The 18,894-nt window shown below is 38.3% G+C and overlaps 3 protein-coding genes across 7 annotated transcripts in view; 1 reads left to right on the top strand and 2 right to left on the bottom strand.

Moving 5' to 3' along the window:
* The window catches only part of LOC143342631 (clarin-2), a 29,824-nt gene extending 19,027 nt beyond the window's left edge, over positions 1-10,797 (bottom strand). For 2 of the 3 annotated variants that reach the window (XM_076766733.1, XM_076766731.1), the window contains exon 1: positions 10,545-10,797. The gene's annotated coding sequence lies outside the window, so the exon portion shown is untranslated. Of the gene's footprint in view, positions 1-9,069; positions 9,308-10,544 lie in introns of those variants that run through there. The other variant, XM_076766732.1, reaches the window with a different exon arrangement.
* A 226-nt stretch (positions 10,798-11,023) lies between these two features.
* Dpit47 (DNA polymerase interacting tpr containing protein of 47kD) lies at positions 11,024-12,750 on the bottom strand. The gene is made up of 6 exons (XM_076766156.1): positions 12,377-12,750; positions 12,117-12,288; positions 11,846-12,038; positions 11,493-11,773; positions 11,243-11,407; positions 11,024-11,158 (listed from the first exon to the last, which is right to left on the bottom strand). Exons 1-6 carry the CDS (start codon positions 12,645-12,647, stop codon positions 11,071-11,073), a joined length of 1,170 nt encoding a protein of 389 aa, XP_076622271.1. The 5' UTR covers positions 12,648-12,750; the 3' UTR covers positions 11,024-11,070.
* Positions 12,751-13,507: 757 nt separating this feature from the next.
* Positions 13,508-18,894, top strand: part of LOC143342968 (uncharacterized) — a 155,457-nt gene continuing 150,070 nt past the window's right edge. For all 3 annotated transcript variants that reach the window (XM_076767339.1, XM_076767340.1, XM_076767342.1), the window contains exon 1: positions 13,508-13,938. The gene's annotated coding sequence lies outside the window, so the exon portion shown is untranslated. The remainder of the gene's footprint in view (positions 13,939-18,894) is intronic.

Genomic DNA, 18,894 nt, shown 5'->3' on the forward strand with positions numbered 1-18,894 from the left:
AAGAAAATGCAGAGAGGAGGGAATCAATTTTTGTCCAGAACGTGGCACGAGAAATCCCCTTTAACGCGTCGACCGCCACGTCATTCATATCTGAGCGGGTAAACTTTGCCCTACCGTTATTGCTTCCACTTTTATTCGAGAACCTTTAATCCGTTGCGTGTCGAAAAGGTGGAGATCCATCAAGGACCCCAACCTCGTTAGTTCGTTAATAGCTCATTGACTTAATTGAATTAGTGCCTGCCATTTTAGGTAATCGTCCCTTTTAATCTCTTTAATCCTACGCCCGCGGTTACATGTTTTTAAGTTATCTCGGATTTACCGAAATTAAATACTTCAGACCCGGGGTCGGTTTCGGATCCCACGCGGCGCTTACGCATTTAACCGCTTACCATAAATTTACCCCTAACACTTAAAAGTTCTCAACGACACACGTGACGCGTTAACGTCCCAAATTAAAATTCGAACACAGCAAACATAAAGGAATTGACTATTAAACGAATACTAGAAAGAGGAACGGCTTCGTTAATTTTATCTTCACGTGGGTGTGTTCCGTTCCTTTCTTTGCGTGGAATAAAATTGTACGGTTGGGGTTCTGGAAAACCGTGACCCGGCGCGAGAATTGATCGCGTCGTGCAACGTGTTAATTTTGTACTCTATTTTTTTTCGCGGATCGAGCACGCCGTAAATGGCGATAAGTGCGGGCTTAGCGATAACGTGACGATTTAAAGAGAACTGGGTGAAGCTCTCTCGGCTCTTCGATCCGTAATAAACTGCAGAATCTGCGGCCAACGAACGGCACACGTACACGCCGGAAATTGTGTCACGACATGTACCGTCGTGTCTCTGGGCTGTTGGTCTCCCTCTCCCCCCCTCTACCCCTCTACCCCACCCCATCCCGTCGCGTCGCTGGAAGTTATTGTGTCGGACGTCCCGCGATTTTGTATCTACGATGCTTCGGGATTCTCCTCGAGTGCCGGTCGGAGTCCAGATTTCGCGGAAACGGCTTCGCGGGCGTAACTCTTTTCTTCCTCTCGCCCGTTTCGCGTTGTGTCAACTGTAAACAATGCGGCGCACGTAAGTCGAGAGCGCCCGAAAATGAGATACACATAACAATGGGGAACCCGAGCGACGGAGATTTCTAAGAAACGGGAAACCTGAAGCGAAAAGGGGCTCGAACATCTGGCGTTTAATACCAGATTTTTCACTCTCAATGATAATAATTAATTTCGAATAACTTGCCACCTAAATAGTACCGTCGTTATTCAGTTTTTAACCCTTAAATGCATGATGATGTATATGTACATCAGTGTTTTCTTCCTTACATAATTTCTAAACGGTAATTCAAACACAGTATTTTTTACTTTTAATAGGTGCTAAAAATATCTATCTTAGTTTTTGAACGCAAACTTTCATGATATGGCAGTTCACTTTTTTAACTGACAAAATTTGGCAGTTTGGCGCAACACTTTCAAATACACACTTTGGCGGTGAAATTGTAATTTCATTTTAGTGGATACTAAATAGTATTATTACGTGCAAAAAGTGATTTACAAGAGGATACAGGTAAGCAGAACACATTACGTTATTTTTTTTAGAATACAATAACAGTTTTTGTAAATATCTGCGGTATAATTGTGATGTAGAAATACATCAGTATGCAAAATCGACAAGAAATAGTTTTACTATAGGTATAATATATTTTTTTATTTTTGACTTATTTGTTATAGATACGTAATTTATTGACTCGAATTTTATAATTATTTTTCCAGAATGTCCCGTAAACTGGCAGATAGAGACATAGAACAACTTCTGGCGGCTTTAGAAGATGGAAATATTTCTGAGGATGGCTTGGAAGATGATGTACCAAATGTAATGTACCGTTGTGTCTAAATCAGAGAAATAACTGTTTCAAAGATTTTCATTCACTGCAGTAAGCCTAATTCGAAGACAATCGTATAATAGAATAGTACTTAGGGTACATTATTAATAGTAACTGTAATGCATACTGATGTAGATCTACATCAGTAAGTTTTCTTTATAAAAATATACTTTTTAGAAAAAAAAAATTTTTCTTTATTTTTCCCTTAATCTATGTTTAATTATCTACCTGTTTCAATTTATTGTATTTAAAAAGGAAAAATCATGCATTTAAGGGTTAACGCAACAAATCGACTCTACGAAATTCCCATCAAGCTGTAAAATTCTTAATGTTACGCGAACGTGGAAGAAAGATGGCGTCCCTGAACTCTGCGCGTCGATCGGTCTATCGAGTCGTGGACCGTGAATTGTTAACGGGCCCCGTAATAAACTTTTTCCGCGTGGGATTTCGATCGTTCGCCGAATATTGTTCGATTGTTTCCTACAGCCCTTTTCCAAGTTATTTGTCAATGTTTCCGAAATGAGTTTACGTTGGTATTCATGAATAACGCCGTCGAGTAGCATTCTTGACGTAACTGGAACAGCAATTGCGCCAACGTAATATATTGCATTCACGCGTCCACGTGTTACGCGGGCGCTTCGCTTTTTACAAATCGTTTAAATATTCCTCCGTTACCGTTCATACCGGTCCCAGACGGGATTACGTCGCCTGGAAGTAACTAGAATTATTGGCTCGAACTGGAAAGTTCTCGCGGATTCCAGGACTTCTAGGCTCCTTAACCTCAATAAAACTGAATTCTTGTTTGCTAATTCGTGTTATTTTGCCACAGATAATTCGAGTACTTGGAAACGTATTTAGAAAATAACGGTTTTTTTAATTTTAATAATACCGAGGAACGTATTTTTCCTTCGTTAAATATCGAGACATAACAAACACAAGATTAACGACCGGTATGAATGGTACGTTTCACGAAAATTAACAGACAATGATTTATGAGTGAGCAAAATAATAAATTTAGCAGCCCGTGTATTGAAAATAAGCTGTCGAACTGTATCGACTGTTCGATCAAATTTAAAAGTAATAAATATAAATATATACGCGTGTCTACTATGACGTTTGATGTCCTCGATTTTGTATTACCTCCTCAAGCCTTTTGGCATTCTTTCAATAGATTTGGTGATGGCGTATCTACCCGTTCCAGACTAAAGCTTTCAATAATGCTGTCTGGAACATGCATTTATCATTCCTCGGATATTCAGTTACGTGTTTACCTAAATTCTAAATGACCTCATAAATTTTTAATTGGATCACGGAACGAAACTCTGAAATAGCATAGCCACAGTAACGGTCATCTTTGTTTTTTAAACAGATTCTCGTAAGTATTGTAGTGGAATATTTGTGGAATTGCTTAACTAATTGCCAAATTCATACAAAAACGAATATTGAATTTTAACTGGTCGCTGAACACTACATTTTTTTAAAGACTCTGTGATTTAGTTACTCTTTGGCAAACTTCAAACGTTTTTATGCGTTAACATTGCTAATATGTCGCGGTTTCCTGGCTACTCGACCATAACATCCTGCTTCCTTTATTCCCGTACGAATTTACGTTCCCTAAATAGGAACAAAAACACTTTCATAATTTTTGTGCATTTCAACGTTTCGACCGTGTTGCTTTTAAAAATAATCAAGCATAATTTAAGTATCGATAATGACCAGTAAAAACTTATGTTTTCAAGATTAAGCTACCACTGTATAACTTATTAAACGTCACCTGTTGGGCATTATAATTTTAATTACACTCGATTACAAACTAACAAATGTTATGAGGCGACGCCATATATTTATCTATTCTATACAAATTTTCATTGCAGAACACGATTAAAAGAGAATTAAGAAAAACTTGGATCAGCTAGAACGATTTTAACGTGGGCAAAGCCACGGATAACCGCTAGTTCATTATAATAAATGAATAATATTCACGGCGTTCACGCTCTGATTATCAGAACACTTATACAAACGTTTACGTACTTATTTTACCGAGCAAACGAGAACACAGTTTTGACATAATATCTATGTGTTTACATTCGTTATTCGTTCACAATGCAGTCGTTTCGAGCGTAATTGGAAAAATATGCGAAGGGACCGCAGGTTTTCCATTTCTGTACTACAACGTAATTCATTTGTTAGTTATTCCTTCGTTTTGCACGACCTCCTCCGAACCGCGCAATAAACTCGTTTCGCGTGCACAATTATACTTGAAGCTTTCCGGCTATCCTTTCGTTCTATACATAAATTGTCCAAATATGTCGGTTAATAAAATGCATACTCGACGCGTACTGCTTCGTAAATATCAAAGGTGGGCCAGGGTCGTACAAACGATGTGCAGAGCGTTTGTGAAGCGCGCAGAGAGATGCAGCCAACGTTCGAATATGTCAGATGTAGTTCGAAACATTTCGATCGAGACATTTTTATTTAAACGACGCGTTTTGGATCGATCGAAGGTACGAAGATAATTTACAGACGATAATTCCAATAATTCGTCGTATCGTCGTTAGAAATTTTGCAATTGTACTCAGCTTTTATAATTAACAATATACCAACTCGTTACGTTTGGGCCGTTGGTTCCGATTAATGAAAACGATGTGCGATAAATGCATCGATATATCGATTTATAGGGAACGTTAGTTATAATACTTGGACATTACACAGTCAAGAAACTGCGCGGTCAAGCGTGTAGATCGTTTAAAACAAGTTTTATACATATTAATTTTAAATAGAAAACAGTTAGTATAATAGACATTATAACGAGACAATCTTAGGGTCGAAAAACGTTAAACTTTTATAGACTAATTTACAATTATATAGAAAAAATTTTCGTAATTAACAAATAGAAACACAATTTTCCTATTTGATGTAAATTGCTTTGTTCGATATTATTTTTCTAATTTCTGACACGATGAAACGTGGAAAAAGTTGGGTTTTCCGAGGAGCAATCGTAGATAACCGAAACGGTGCTTTCACGCTTGAAAACGGGAGCAAGTTACGCGATGGTGGAAAGCAACTGGTCTCAATGATCACCGCATCGATTTTCGTAATCGAAACCTTGACGCAGCATCGGTGTCATTAATACCAGTTATGTTAATGGGTAACGATGACGGTCGTCGATCGGATTTATCTTGAAACGGGGTAATGAGAGATACGATCGGGAATAAATTAATTCTCGCGCAAGCATTTCCCTTTTCATTGGGAGGAAAAGAAACTATTACCGCCGAGGCCTGAGATTGGCAAAATGTTTTGCAAAAGCGTTCCTTTGAAAATAAATCGTTACCTAGCAATCGCGAGCCGAATAAAATATTTAATATATCTCGTGAAACATTTTCAACTGAATTTTCACTGGATGAATAATTACGGACGATTTATTTTTAGTATAATAAATAAAATTCTGATAAAATGCGCAACTTGTCGGCTCGTTCGAAACGAGTTTGAATATTATAAATCATTATGATTGTAAATAAAAAAAATATAAGCAGATTCAAGAACGAAATTTAAGGGACAATCAATTTTTTCAAGGAGTATTTAAACAACGAATACCTCACTAATTGTTATTCTATTTGTTGTTAAATATTTAAAACTATTTACAGATTGCATTCCCTAGCTTTGCAATTACGGTATACAGAGTGTTGAGCCACCATGGGAAAAATTTTAATGGGGGATTCTTGAGGCCAAAATAAGACGAAAATCAAGAATACCAATTTGTTCATGGAGGCTTCGTTAAAAAGTTATTAACGTTTAAAGTTCCGCACGTACTGAATTCTTTTCTCGAAAATGCGCAAGATTTCGAGGGTAGGTCTATTCACCAAAAATGATTGTAATTGACCCCCACAGATAATAATATTTTTTTCAGAACGATTTGAAATCTTTTTTTTTCGTCGAAAAATTTCACACCTTCTCGAATTTTTTTCTCGAAAATGCGTAGAATTTCGGGGGTGTGTGTAATGACCAAAAGTGATTGCAATCGACCCCTGCAACCGAAAATAATTTTTTCAGAATAATTTGAAATTTTTTAATAACTTTTTAACGAAGCCTTAGTCAAGAAATTGATATTCTTGATTTTCGTCTTATTTTGGCCTCTAGAATGCCCCATTAAAATTTTTGCCAGGCGTGGCCGAACACCCTGTATACATTTATGCGTCTTCATCGTTGGGTACATCCTGGGTACTTGGCTATCTCGTAATTACCTGGTCAGTGGTTGTCGAATATATTAGCATTTCATATTCGATAGCTGTGTAAGTGCACGGCGTTTTATACAGTTTTGGTATTCGGTACATTTTAAATTATGTAACGAATACATGAAACAGGAATAATGTTCTACCGTTACATCTAAATGTGTGTCATAGTCGTGTATATTTGATATCAGTATGTCACTTCTTCTTGAAACTGTCTATATATAAATAACTTCGCAAAAATAAACTCTTCCTATGAATTTATAAACTTAAAACAGATCCTTACATATTCCGTATAAATTTATAGATCCATTATTTATAAGCTATATTTTTATTCTTGGTACAAAACTCATATCAATGTTGCATCAACTCTGTATCTCTTTTAAATGCGTTTAAATTAAAAAATTATTCAAATCTGACCACGCCTGCTCGAGAAAAGGAAATTAACGAGAGAGTAAGAATAGTCAATTAGAGTTATAAATAATATATCCTCGACTCCATTTATATATCCCTGATATTAAATCGTATTCCTTTGATACTATCATTTTTAATCCAAATTTATTCGACCGTTAATTCACAGTAAATGAGCATTATGCAACATAGTTTGTCTCTTTTTATTAATCGTTTTCAACCAAACACCAACGTGACATAACCTAACTCTGTAACAGCGCTGTCAACATTTTCCACCATGAAATAGAAGTAACCTGACCGAATTGCTGCGTATTTCTAGCATAACAATTTTGCAATCGCCTTTGACACTTAAATAATTCAAGCAGTCGATTCAAAATACTACCTATTTTGCTCAAACATTAAATGATATAATTAATTTCACGCTATATCGTTCGAAACCTCGTGCAAAAGAAATAGAATTTTTATTCTTATTTTAACGGGAATATTTATTGTTAGATGAAATGTACATCGAGGGAATTGCAGAAACGCATTTAAGAGCAAGGAAAACAGCGGAATGTGCGTAACTGAGGAGGACCTGGATGACGAGGTCGACTGAATGCCGTTAGACCGTGTCACGATGTGACTGTACACACAAGCCAAGCTTCGTGTTAAACATCATCACCTGGAAGGAGGAGAGCGCCGAAGCGAAAGGCACAAAAATAGGGAAGCAGGGACGAATTGACAAAGAGAGAGCCGCCACCGATCTGAATCCGTCTGCTCATCGCGGTCTTGCATGAGATGAAACGCATCCGAGTGTAATTCTATTGTAGCATTGCCCACATATGCCCTCTATCGAGATAATGGTTCGTTCATTTTGATCGTTCCACCGGAAACAAAAAGAAAATCAGCATTCTGCAAAAAGCATCTTGATATTCAGTCGACTTTCTCTTATTTCGTAGCAACTTTTTCAACACTCTCGTTAAGGTAAAAGCAAGGGACGCGGACACTTTTAAAACTTCTTTACCCAGAAAAATCACTATTATGCATTTCCATCGCTTCTTATTGAATCGCCCTACTTAATCACTGGACTAAACAACGGCTTCTACTTTATACATCTAGGCGATGGTAATCGTGGAAAAACGAGATCGTAAAATATTGTCTAACTTTTATCTGAACTTAAAATTTGTTTCAGATATGTTAAAGAAACGAAAGCAACGATAATTAACACTTTCTGTTTTAGGTAGCAGAGTAAAGATGGTTGGGGAAAGTACTATGAAAGTAGATGGCATTGCACGTCTTGTAGAACAAATTCTTTAATTCCAAGGATAAAAGGTTAAGTAGAAGCATTTAACTGTAGAAAGGAACCCTATGTTTCACAAGCGAATAGATTAAATATTGGGTGTGGGGTTAGGTCTGGGTTAGGCGTGTTTACATCCAAACTAATTATGGCAAAGGAGAAAGCGTAGAGATCATGTATCGAATATCATTGTCTCGAGGTCATTTCGTTCTAAAAACAATTCCATCGAAATTAGATATTCTATGGAATCCTATTAAATTTACTTCCATAAATACGTAGTTACACTCGTGTTGCGAAAATAACGCTAAAATTCTTTTACTGGAATCAGTTTAATAATATTTCACGAACTTTTGTGATTTGCACGAAACGTATACGTAGAATTTTCCCAGCGGTCCCGTTCTTCTTTCTAACAGAGAATTTCTCTTTTTCCTGCCATTCGTCGACACAGAGACGAGACAACGATCTTCGGTATGTCTCTGTGCAGTAACGCGATGCCATCTCGCGCATGATATCTCGAAATTTTTTCCCCTGTTCGACAGATTGACTCGTCGTTACAACCGGTTCGGTTCGTGGATTTTTCTTCCCGGCTGACGCAACTCTTTCGACGCAACTGTGTCGAGCATACAGACGTAGCCAAATAAATGCGTTTGCGCAAGAAAAATCACACTTGTCCGACAGTTTCTATTTCACGAATATCCATAACCTCAATTTCGATAAACTCCTATTACCCTTGACCATGTATTTTTAATATTTTTCACGAAATTTTTCAGAAACATCTATGAAACTTTTTCAATAGAAATCGTTGATACAGCCGAAACGAAACTTTCGTAATAAAAGTTCTCACATTATAAGTTCCAACGAGAACAGATAAACGAAAAACAAAAGTTTTAATTTGAATAAAATTTTTAAGAAATAAAAGTAAAAGTTGTTGCGTAACAAGGACAAACATTTCCCTTCGTCCATAGCAGAAAAGTTCTCGGTCACTTTTACATCCATATAATCCGTACACATTGAAAGTCGTGATCGGTCTTTTGAAAGTTTTATTCGCGAATAATAGATAAAAAACGTTTATACTTTGTCCGTAAATTCGTTCGTAAATCAGAATCGATTAACGGATTTTTTGAACCGCCATCTTGGCAAACGAATCCGCGGACAGAATCTACTTTACGTGTGAATTCAAAAATTTGTATCATATTCCGACACTTCGTTGCTTGTCGTTTATATTATACAAGATTAAAATATTCGAGGTATGTTGTACAGACAAATTTTTTACTGACCGTACGTTTGTACGCCAACCATTTGCCTCGGGGCATCGTAACAAAGATGCATCGTGGTCCACCATAACCTGCGAAACTAGGTCACGTAACCGTGCCCCTACCTCTTCGAGAACCAGCCTCCTTGCTTGGCCCTGTCCGCTAGATTCACATAACGCGACTTCGGAGATAACGAAGTTGCGGACACTGGCTGATTCACGTCTCAAAATTCACACTACGCACAGATTCCCAATTTCTACCCGGACTCGGAACAATCGTGTCAACCATGTCGATTCGCGTTCGAGCAGGATCTATCGAGTTCGCACGGACACGTATGCACTCGCAAGAATAACGTAGTTAGGATACCGCACACCTGCTTATCGTCGAGCAATAGGTACTTATTTTATTCCCCAGATGGCAAGGGACAAACTCATTACCGACATCGCGACAGAAATACACTGCCTTTGCTTGCATCGGTGGCATCGACGTCTCCCCTGATTCGATTAAATCGATTCGCTGTGAACGATCGATGTCGTGCCCGTTTCTCTCTTACCGCGGCCGGATGAGATCAATTTGTCGAAGGACAACCATCTTGCGAGAATAAAAGTAAGAGAGAAAGAGTGCAAGAGAGGGAGACGAGAGAAAAGTCGTACGAATTCAGATAAAAAAGTACGTATTATTTCCTTACGGTTCATCCAGAAACAATTGGTCTATATCAAGCTTTTCTCACGAGTGAATTTTACATCGTGCGAAACGCATCTGGTATTAATGCGAATCAGCTTTTCGCGAGACGAAGAAATTCGATTAAAGCCAGTAACATGGAAACTGTTGGTAATTTCGATCGAATATCAACGGGTCAAACTCTAGCGGTTTCATCACGCCTCAAACTGCTCGACGTTTGAATCTGCGTTACGATGCAACAATGACCTCATGAATAATTTAACGCGCGCCATTGTCTCATCGGTATGTACTAATAACATCACGTCAGTTGTAGCGTATCCGACACTGATTCACTTCATGCATGCACTTCTTTTTTATTTTCTATTCGGTCATCCGTAACTGTTGTTTCTTTTAAACCGACTGAACCCGGATGCACGCGATGTTTATCGACCTTGCAATATCGACAGGACACGACATTCACCATTGTTTCGTAAAATTACGCGAAAGAAGAGATACTCTTTTCGGTATTATAAAAGCGAACTAATTCTCGTTAATTAAGCAATACGCCATTGCGTGTATAAAGAATATAACGAACATCCATTAAATAGGTTATCAATTACCTTCCTTGTCGTTCCGAGAAATTAATGCCGGATTAAGCTCGAACCATCAACGATTAAACGTAATTCTTTTTTTCGAGAAAAGGACATTCCGCATCTCGCGATCGTCGGTGCAACGCGTGACTAATAGAATCAATTATCGATCGTTTCAAACTGTCGTTGAATGACAAAAAGACACATATCGCGATGGCAAGGAATGACGAAAAAGGAAAAAATGTTTGCCTGCATTGCTTTGGCATCGTTTGCGTCCCGTTCCGCTTCTCTCCCACGCCGCAAAGGTCCCCTTGATCCTTAATTCGAACTTGAAACGAATGACCTTCGGTATCCACGAACGAAGAACCGATCTTTCGTACACCCGATCGTGTTTTTGGCACAGCACTTTTCCGTCACCGTATTAGCACAACTTTAATGTACTGTTTCGAGAGTTACCGCGTCGGGACGTATCTACACGTTCTGAAGCGTCTCTTGAACTGAATTTCTGACTGAGGCCCTGACTCTTTATGCCCATCTGGCTCCAGCAGGTGCTGCAGGTGGCACCACCTCCCGATCGTACATTAGCCTCTCTTTCTTTGCCGGTCCCTTTCATACAATACGAACCGGGACTCACTTGCCGCGAATTTACATTCATTAAAAAATTCTAAAGGACTTTTACAAACAGTATTCGATCAAGCGAGTGAAAGGTCAGAATAATGATTAAACTATTATCGACTTTAGTAATAAATTTATTTACAGATCACGTGTAACAAGATTATGTATAATTTGCTAAAAATTGCGTTTCTGCTTCGCTCGATTTTACGAGTATTAAAAATGCTGGAGTTCCTCCTCGTACAACGAATCTAAAATTGATTTCAACATGATTTTACAAAATTTGATTATCATAATGTTTAGACAGTTTTCTGCATTTTAGTTTCCGATCTTACCGTTCATCCCGTAGTATTTTCTCTAAAGAATGGTTTATATTTACTTTATGGACAGAATATTTATCTTTACCCTCGAAATAAACATTTATATTTTGGACGGTATAACGTCGCTCCGAGTCCCATTCTGGTGGCTCGTTAAAAAGCTGTTCTAATTGTTCTATTAACCTAAATAATCAAAGTTATTAAGAACGCCTTTACGCATTTTGGAATTGGGGAAAAATTAAAACGCTTATGCAATGTAAAAACGTACAATGTGCTCTCGTGAAAATTTTGTATAAAATCCGTTTGTTTCGTTTCCGGATATAAGATCATTACCGGCCAAACAAGTTTATTTTCAGCATCTAGATGAACTCTGCTTTGTGCTATTTGCGGTATTCTAGGTTCTAAATCTTTTAAATCTGGATTTTTTCTCCCATTGATCGATTCTAAATTAATACCCTTGCTTTTGATAATGTCTAGTAATTCTTCTTCTTCTTTATTTAGTTGCTTTTCTAATCTATCTAATTTCCTTCTATCTCTTTTTAAACGTTCCTATAAATATTATAATTACAGTTTTTGTATTCTCCAAGCATCTTTAAAAGTTCTGCATAAGATATATCTTACTTTTGCAGCTACAGCCTGTGATTTTAAATTTAATATCGTTTTATCGGTTGGAGAATCAACTAACAATTGATCACAGAGATCAATACACTGATCATAGTCTTTAACACGAAAACAACAAGTAGCAGCTCTATTCGTAGCTTTTGAATAGTTTGGTTTTAATTTTAGAGCATGCTTGGAATCATTTAAACTTGATCTGTAATTTACGTGGAGGTATTGTAAGTATCTGGCACAATTACAACGAATAGCATAACGTACAGTTCAATGTATATACCGATAATTTTCCAACATGAAATGAGCAGCAGCTCTATTGTTATAGAGCTGAGCTAATAATTCTGTTTCTTTACATTTGGTCCTTATACCTTCTGTGTAACTTAAAATGGCCAATCTATATTTCTTATACTTATAATTAAAGTTTCCATCCTCTTTATAATTATTTGCTAACTCTACAAAGGTGATGGAAATCAAATGTTGCTACTCCAATAAAAATTAGTACTACCATCATAGCAAAAATATTAACAAACGAATTCAAACCCTCGGGTGTGTTCTCATCCTCCCCATATTTGAGTTGTTGCAATCCTTCCATTAAAGGAGAAAGTTCTTCCCCTGGTTCGGGTACTTTTTTCATGAAGAAAGGATGCTTTTCCATTTCTTCCTGCCACCGATCTTCTGGCCATCCTTCCGTATAGCTTTTCTTCTCTAAATTACTTATATATTCGTCCAACTCGGCATCCAATTTCGAAGCAAGTACTAAGCGTTCTTCGTCGCTCCAAGTTTTATGTTTTTTTTCGCTCGCCTCCTCCATAGCCAAAAGATTTTACAAATTTGTATTTTATTCCCCTATACTAAAAACGTACGAATTCTATATAACCTCAAAAGTACATAACCTCAAAAACTTCATGCGTTGCGGCATGTGTTATTCTAACCTCCTTTTACCGACTGGGTATATTCGTTGTTCCATTCTAAAGGTGGCACCATTTGTATAATCACAAGAAGTTCAAAAATGTTATCGCGTTTTTTAAATACATTGTTGATGATTTTTTATATTACAACTATCCTTCGATATCAGTATTACAAAGTCTTTGATTAAAAAAATAATAATAGAAGCATTGTATTGATTACACGGTATAAAGAGTTCATGACACATTTATAACAAAAATTACGAAAATACATAAAATATTATCTGAAAGTTAATATAAACGTAAAAGGCAATTGCTAATTACTCAGATAGGAAGACTGAAAACATTTTGAAAGTTCATTAATTAGAAAAAGATAATTATTTTAATATATTTTTCAACTGCTCAACGTTAAAGCAATCGTTAATATTTTGGAAAACTTTAATTACGTTTGAGAAACCATCAAATAATGGGGCATTATTGTACTACTCGTTACTGAGAATACGATTCTTAGTTACGAATTGATTCACACTAGGAGAGAAAATTGGGAAACGGGAGTATGGATAATCCTACAATAAAATCCGTATTGAAAGTTAGGGATGAGAAAAGCCAGAGGAGGATACGTCGATCGGGTAGGGGTGGCTAAGGTTCGGACGTTTACGCAAACATTCGGGTTTTGGCCCCTTTGTGCGTCGGGTAGGCAAGATGGCGCTCGGTGAAAGCTGGTCCACGATTGGTCGATGAGACCGCACCGCGAATCTCCCGAGAGCAGTCGCTTCCACGGCCTCGTAGCGGGCGAGTTGCTGGTCCCTTTGGAAAAAAGCAAAACACGCTCTCTCGTCGCGGCGACGAGTGTAATGGCCACCGTGGGCCTAGGATAACGGTGGAGGCGGTTCGGGTTCTTTGATCGGAACGCTGGCAAATCACGGGACGACTTATTCGCCAGTTACGATCAGTGAAATTTGATTTGCGCGTGTCGAACTGCCGCTCTGTCGTTCAGAATCGTGGGCTTCTATCACCACGGTGAGGAAGAGTGCGTGTACATCAACCAGTGTGCATCAGTGTACTTAAATGTGTGCCAGCCATTGTCGAGCGTGCATCGTAGTGTGCCGGTCAGCGAATCGTTGAATACACTGGATATATCGGTTGTTCGTTTCACCTCTTGGATTCTACCCTCCTGATAAACGAACGTGGCCATCGGTGAGTACAGGCATAGTTAAACGAGACTCGTATCGCGCACGGTGTCGATGATCGTACGTCGAACAGTGGCTTAGCATTAGTCGGTGCGTGTGTGTACATTGTAGTCATTCTCTCCCTTAAAGCAAAACGATCGTCTGTCGATGCTTTCATCTATGACTAGACGCACCCTCGACGTTTTCTTCTTTTTTCTTCTTACCGTACGAAAACAATCGTCGTTGCGTTGTCATCGGTCGTCGGCGCGCGGTTTCTTTTACAAAAATTCCAACGGCTTACGGTGGTGGGATCGTGTCAGTCGTACACGATCTTCCGCACATGTATCACCGTCCTTTCCCATGGGGGAAAAGTCCATTTATTGTTATATGCAGGTAGTAATGAGAGTATGCGCGTTGCGAAGCACGATCAATTTCGGAAGATCTACCACCACGCTGCAAAAGATGTCGCGCCACCCTTTCCGTACTAGTTTATTGTTGCTAAATGTTCACGGGTGCTCTTTCGTCCGGATTCCCGAGGACCTTTACCTATTTTTTTTCTTCTAACGTGTCGACCGCCGGTTGATTTCAAGCGTCACGCCACGTAAGCGAGCAAATGATAAATTACAGTTTCCATGGAAACCGAAGCGCGTTCGTTGAATACCTCCTCATCTCGTTACAGGAATATGGTAAATTTGATTCCTCGTAAAGTATGACAGACCTTCGAATGCTTGTCAGCTTACGGGGCGTTGAAACGAATCGTCGCGTTTCTGTCTACGTTCTCGGTAAGCTGCGTCTCCGTCTTTCGCGATTACCCGCGGATGGGCGTATTCTTTCCGAACAAGTGTACTCGACGGAATCCCATTTACCCGAAAATAAATGCTCGTTCGCGTGAACGACCTCTTTAACCCGCGTTTAATAGCGCCGTTAAGATATCTCGAAAATAATATATCGCGAACCGGTAACAGGTGCCTCTCTTCGACATTTTCCAACCTTTTTGCAAAGACAAACACGTGTATCGTCGTTTAACGAGAAATCGCGTCAAGTATTGCTCATTTACGAGTGCGACAATGTTCTTGTAACCAACGCGAAATGTTTGTTGGTAAAACGTTTCGCTGAAGCGCGGAATAACGGGAAAATCATTGCGTTCGCCGCGATCTGATTCCGTGTGGATATTTTGCCGTAATGTGCAACACTCGTAACGGGCCGAAAGTAGAGCGTTTGCACGTGTCGCTGACAAGACACGTAACCGTCAGTCATAGTCAAAACGTATCTACAAACCATATTGTAGGAAACGTTTACTTAGCCTAGTTACAGAATAAGGATTTTCATAAATCATGGATTATTTACACGTGACTGCCACAACTGTTACTTTACAGTACTCCTAATGTCAATGACAATTATTAAGATCAGTGTAAAGCGCTGATAACAACCTATAAAAGTTATAATTTCTTCCCTGACCAAGACAAACTTTTAATGCGAATAGGGTGTTCGGCCACCACTGGGAAAAATTTTAATGGGGAATTCTAGAGGCTAAAATAAGACGAAAATCAAGAATACCAATTTCTTCATGGAGGCTTCGTTAAATAGTTATTAACAATTAAATTCAAAAATTTCAAATCGTTCTGGAAAAATTATTTTCGGTTGAGGGAGTCAATTACAATCATTTTTGGTCATTATACATACCCCCGAAATCCTACGCACTTTCGAGAAAAAAATTCCTTACCGAAAATCTAATTACCTAAATTTTTCGACGAAAAAAAAAATTTCAAATCGTTCTGGAAAAATTATTTTCGGTTGCGGGGGTCAATTACAATCATTTTTGGTGAATACATATTCCTTCGAAATCCTTCAGACTTTCGAGAAAAAAATTCAGAAAGGTGGACAAATTTTTCGACAAAATTCAAAAATTTCAAATCGTTCTGGAAAAATTATTTTCAGTTGCGGGGGTCAATTACAATCATTTTTGGTGAATAGACATACCCTCGAAATCTTGCGCATTTTCGAGAAAAAAATTCAGAACCGGTGGAACTTTAAATGTTAATAACTTTTTAAAGAAGCCTTCATTAACAAATTGGTATTCTTGATTTTCGACTTATTTTGGCCTCTAGAATCCTCCATTAAAATTTTTCCCAGGGGTAGCCGAACACTATAATACTCTTGATACGATTATGTTTGCACTTTAGTAATTCTAGATAATAAAGGTTATCCTTCAAATTGAAAGTAACTTTCTGCATAAAGTTTGTATTTCATTGTATAATGTGTTGTGTAATAAACTTTCATGATTTTGAGTATTAGTTCGATAATTATAGGTGTAACTATATTAATACTAACTTTTACATTATGCACCGTACAGTTTTGCAACGAGTTCTGATCGTGTAAAGATTTTATCCCGGTTTGCGATGAACGTTAATAAATTCTTATCGCGTTTGCTGTTTAATCGAATTTTGTGGTAGAAGTTATCAATCTTTTTACTCGTGTGCGAATAAGATTAACATTTTTAATCTTTTTAAATGCATTTTGCAATACAGAATGGACAAATAAAACGAAGTACACGTTCGCGTATCGTTTTGTATGCCACGTATTAAAAATAATGTCCTCTTTTATGAAACGCAATTGGATTAACTCCTTAATCGCCAGTTATAAGCGTGGTTTACGTGTTTCGTCGGGGAACATGTAATTTCATTAACTAATTTGCGGAAATCGTACCATAAACGTTTACGCGAAACTTGAATTTTAAAAGATGGGATTGATATAAAATTATCAACATGGACAAATAAAATGTCGAAATTTTTGAAAATGTTAACAATGAAACGAGGCGTCTGATATTTCTGTGAATTTGGTAGTTTCTCTTACTTCCGACGAGCACATCGCAAACTCCGAGAGTGAAAATGGATACGCAACGCAAAAGTAAATTTCACTGTTAGATTTCGTAGTAATTAAATTAGCTCGTGTAACAATATCTAACTAAAATTTCGCTCGAATATCATAGACGTAAATTCATTTCGCTAAAAACATTGGACAAGTGCAGCTTTATCAAGTATCTCTTGACAATTCATATTCTTTGACTTATTGTAATATTTTTTTATACGTGAATGGAATTCTAATTGTATTGAATTACAAAGACAGATCGTTAGTTATAATTGAGATTTTAATACTATATCCTCGTATTCTTTTTCGTAAAATTTAACCTGTATTTTCAGGAAATTATCCACGTCGATTGCACGACGAAATATATTATTTTTCCACTTTGAGCGAACCGAGAGTAAATTAAATATTAGCCAAAAGGTGGTTAATGAAAAAGACCAGCGGCCATCGATCGGTTTATACCAAAGCACTTTGTTCGGAGTGACGAAATGAGCTGCAGATGACGACGGTTCGACTGTATTTGACGATCCTCTCATAAAATTCTTCTGACGTTGATTGCATGTACTCTTGTCGGCGTGAATCGTTCGGGGTGGGCTCGAGCTCTTTCAAAAGTTCTATCGCGTGCTTTCGGTAGCCTTTGTTAATCTGTCATGATTTATGCAGAAGCACGATTAAAGTGAAAAAAACCCTTATCGATGCGGCTAATACCTTTAGCGATAGAGATTATTTGGCCACACAGTGAGAATGTCCCATGTTCCGATCAAGTTTTGTTTACAAATTCTTCGTAAGCGTGCATCGTGCAGCTTTGAATTAACTATTCATTTTTTTCCTTTTTTTGTAATTATCGAGGTTCCTCGAAAGAAATCGAATAACAATGTAATTTATAGAGGGTTTCGATTTAACGAGATTCGAGTTACGATAAAAGAATGTTTATTCGTAAATGTGATTTAAATTCCGAGCATAAACGTAAGCGTTAAGAGAAAAAAAACGTAAAATGCACCGGTATCGTGATGAATAGGAACTTAATTATGTTTACGGGCGTATGCTTTAAAGACAGCCCTCAATTATCATTACAGATTGATTTTTTGTTGGCTGTCAGGGCTACTCAGCCGTCAAATAAATTAAGCAAGCATACGAATACTCGTTGCCAGGAAGGGAAAAAACTCGTACCATTCAATAAAGATATCTGTTTATTTTGCAATTTAAACACTGATACTTTTTCAGTAGAATCCGCTGTAATATGATTTTCGATATTAAATAATTTTAAGGTAAAAGGAAAATAATTGCGATCGAGTGAGCAGACCTGGCTTGTACCGATGCCGACATGAATATTAACGTTCCTTTTCTTCTTCGCGGCATATCCAACAATAACAGTAATGGATCCGGTGGCCGACCGTTCGTTATGGCGTCGTAAATGTCACGCCCGACGATAAAAATTTCTAACGAGACACATCGTGCCTTCGCTGGTCCTCCACCATTGCCCCGAAAGGAGTCATTGGCAGCATTTCGATCGTTTGCTTACGGTTCCCGCGGTAAATAAACACTTGGCGCACGCTAAGAAAGAATAAACGTTTGTGCACGGATGGTTAAGCGTAATAAAATAAAAAAATAAGGGGAATAGAGAGAGAGAAGTCGGTGCGTCAAAAGAGATTCGTTGCTTCGACACGTCACGACGCTAGGTTTGGTTGGAACGAGTCTGAGCGGGGCAAGGTGGAGAGCAGCGTACCCCCGTTTAACTCCTTGAAATCCGACGATGTTTAATGAGACGTCAAGAATTTGATGCGAGTTTTCGAAGCAAGTTGCATAGCACGGGCGGTCTGTATAAAGACGGCCTTTATATTTGACCGGTCGGAAATTCAGTGAGCATGTGGCAACGCCGGATCCTTCTGTTTCTTTCTCCCTCGGGGCTCGCTCGATTCGTCGGGCGCATCTTTTTCCAACGGCAGCGGCGGCCATCGGGGCCCATCGTGTTCCCGTAGCAGAAAGTTTCTTCTACCTTTGCCACGCCACCACCTTGCACCCCATCCGCCGTACTCTTTTATTTTATTATTCGACCCGACCTCGACGAGTTAGGCTGTTGGCTTGCCGCGCGTACCTCGGGCTTCGTCTCTCCCGTGGC

This window comes from Colletes latitarsis, chromosome 6, assembly GCF_051014445.1.
Source record: "Colletes latitarsis isolate SP2378_abdomen chromosome 6, iyColLati1, whole genome shotgun sequence".
NCBI lineage: Eukaryota > Metazoa > Arthropoda > Insecta > Hymenoptera > Colletidae > Colletes > Colletes latitarsis.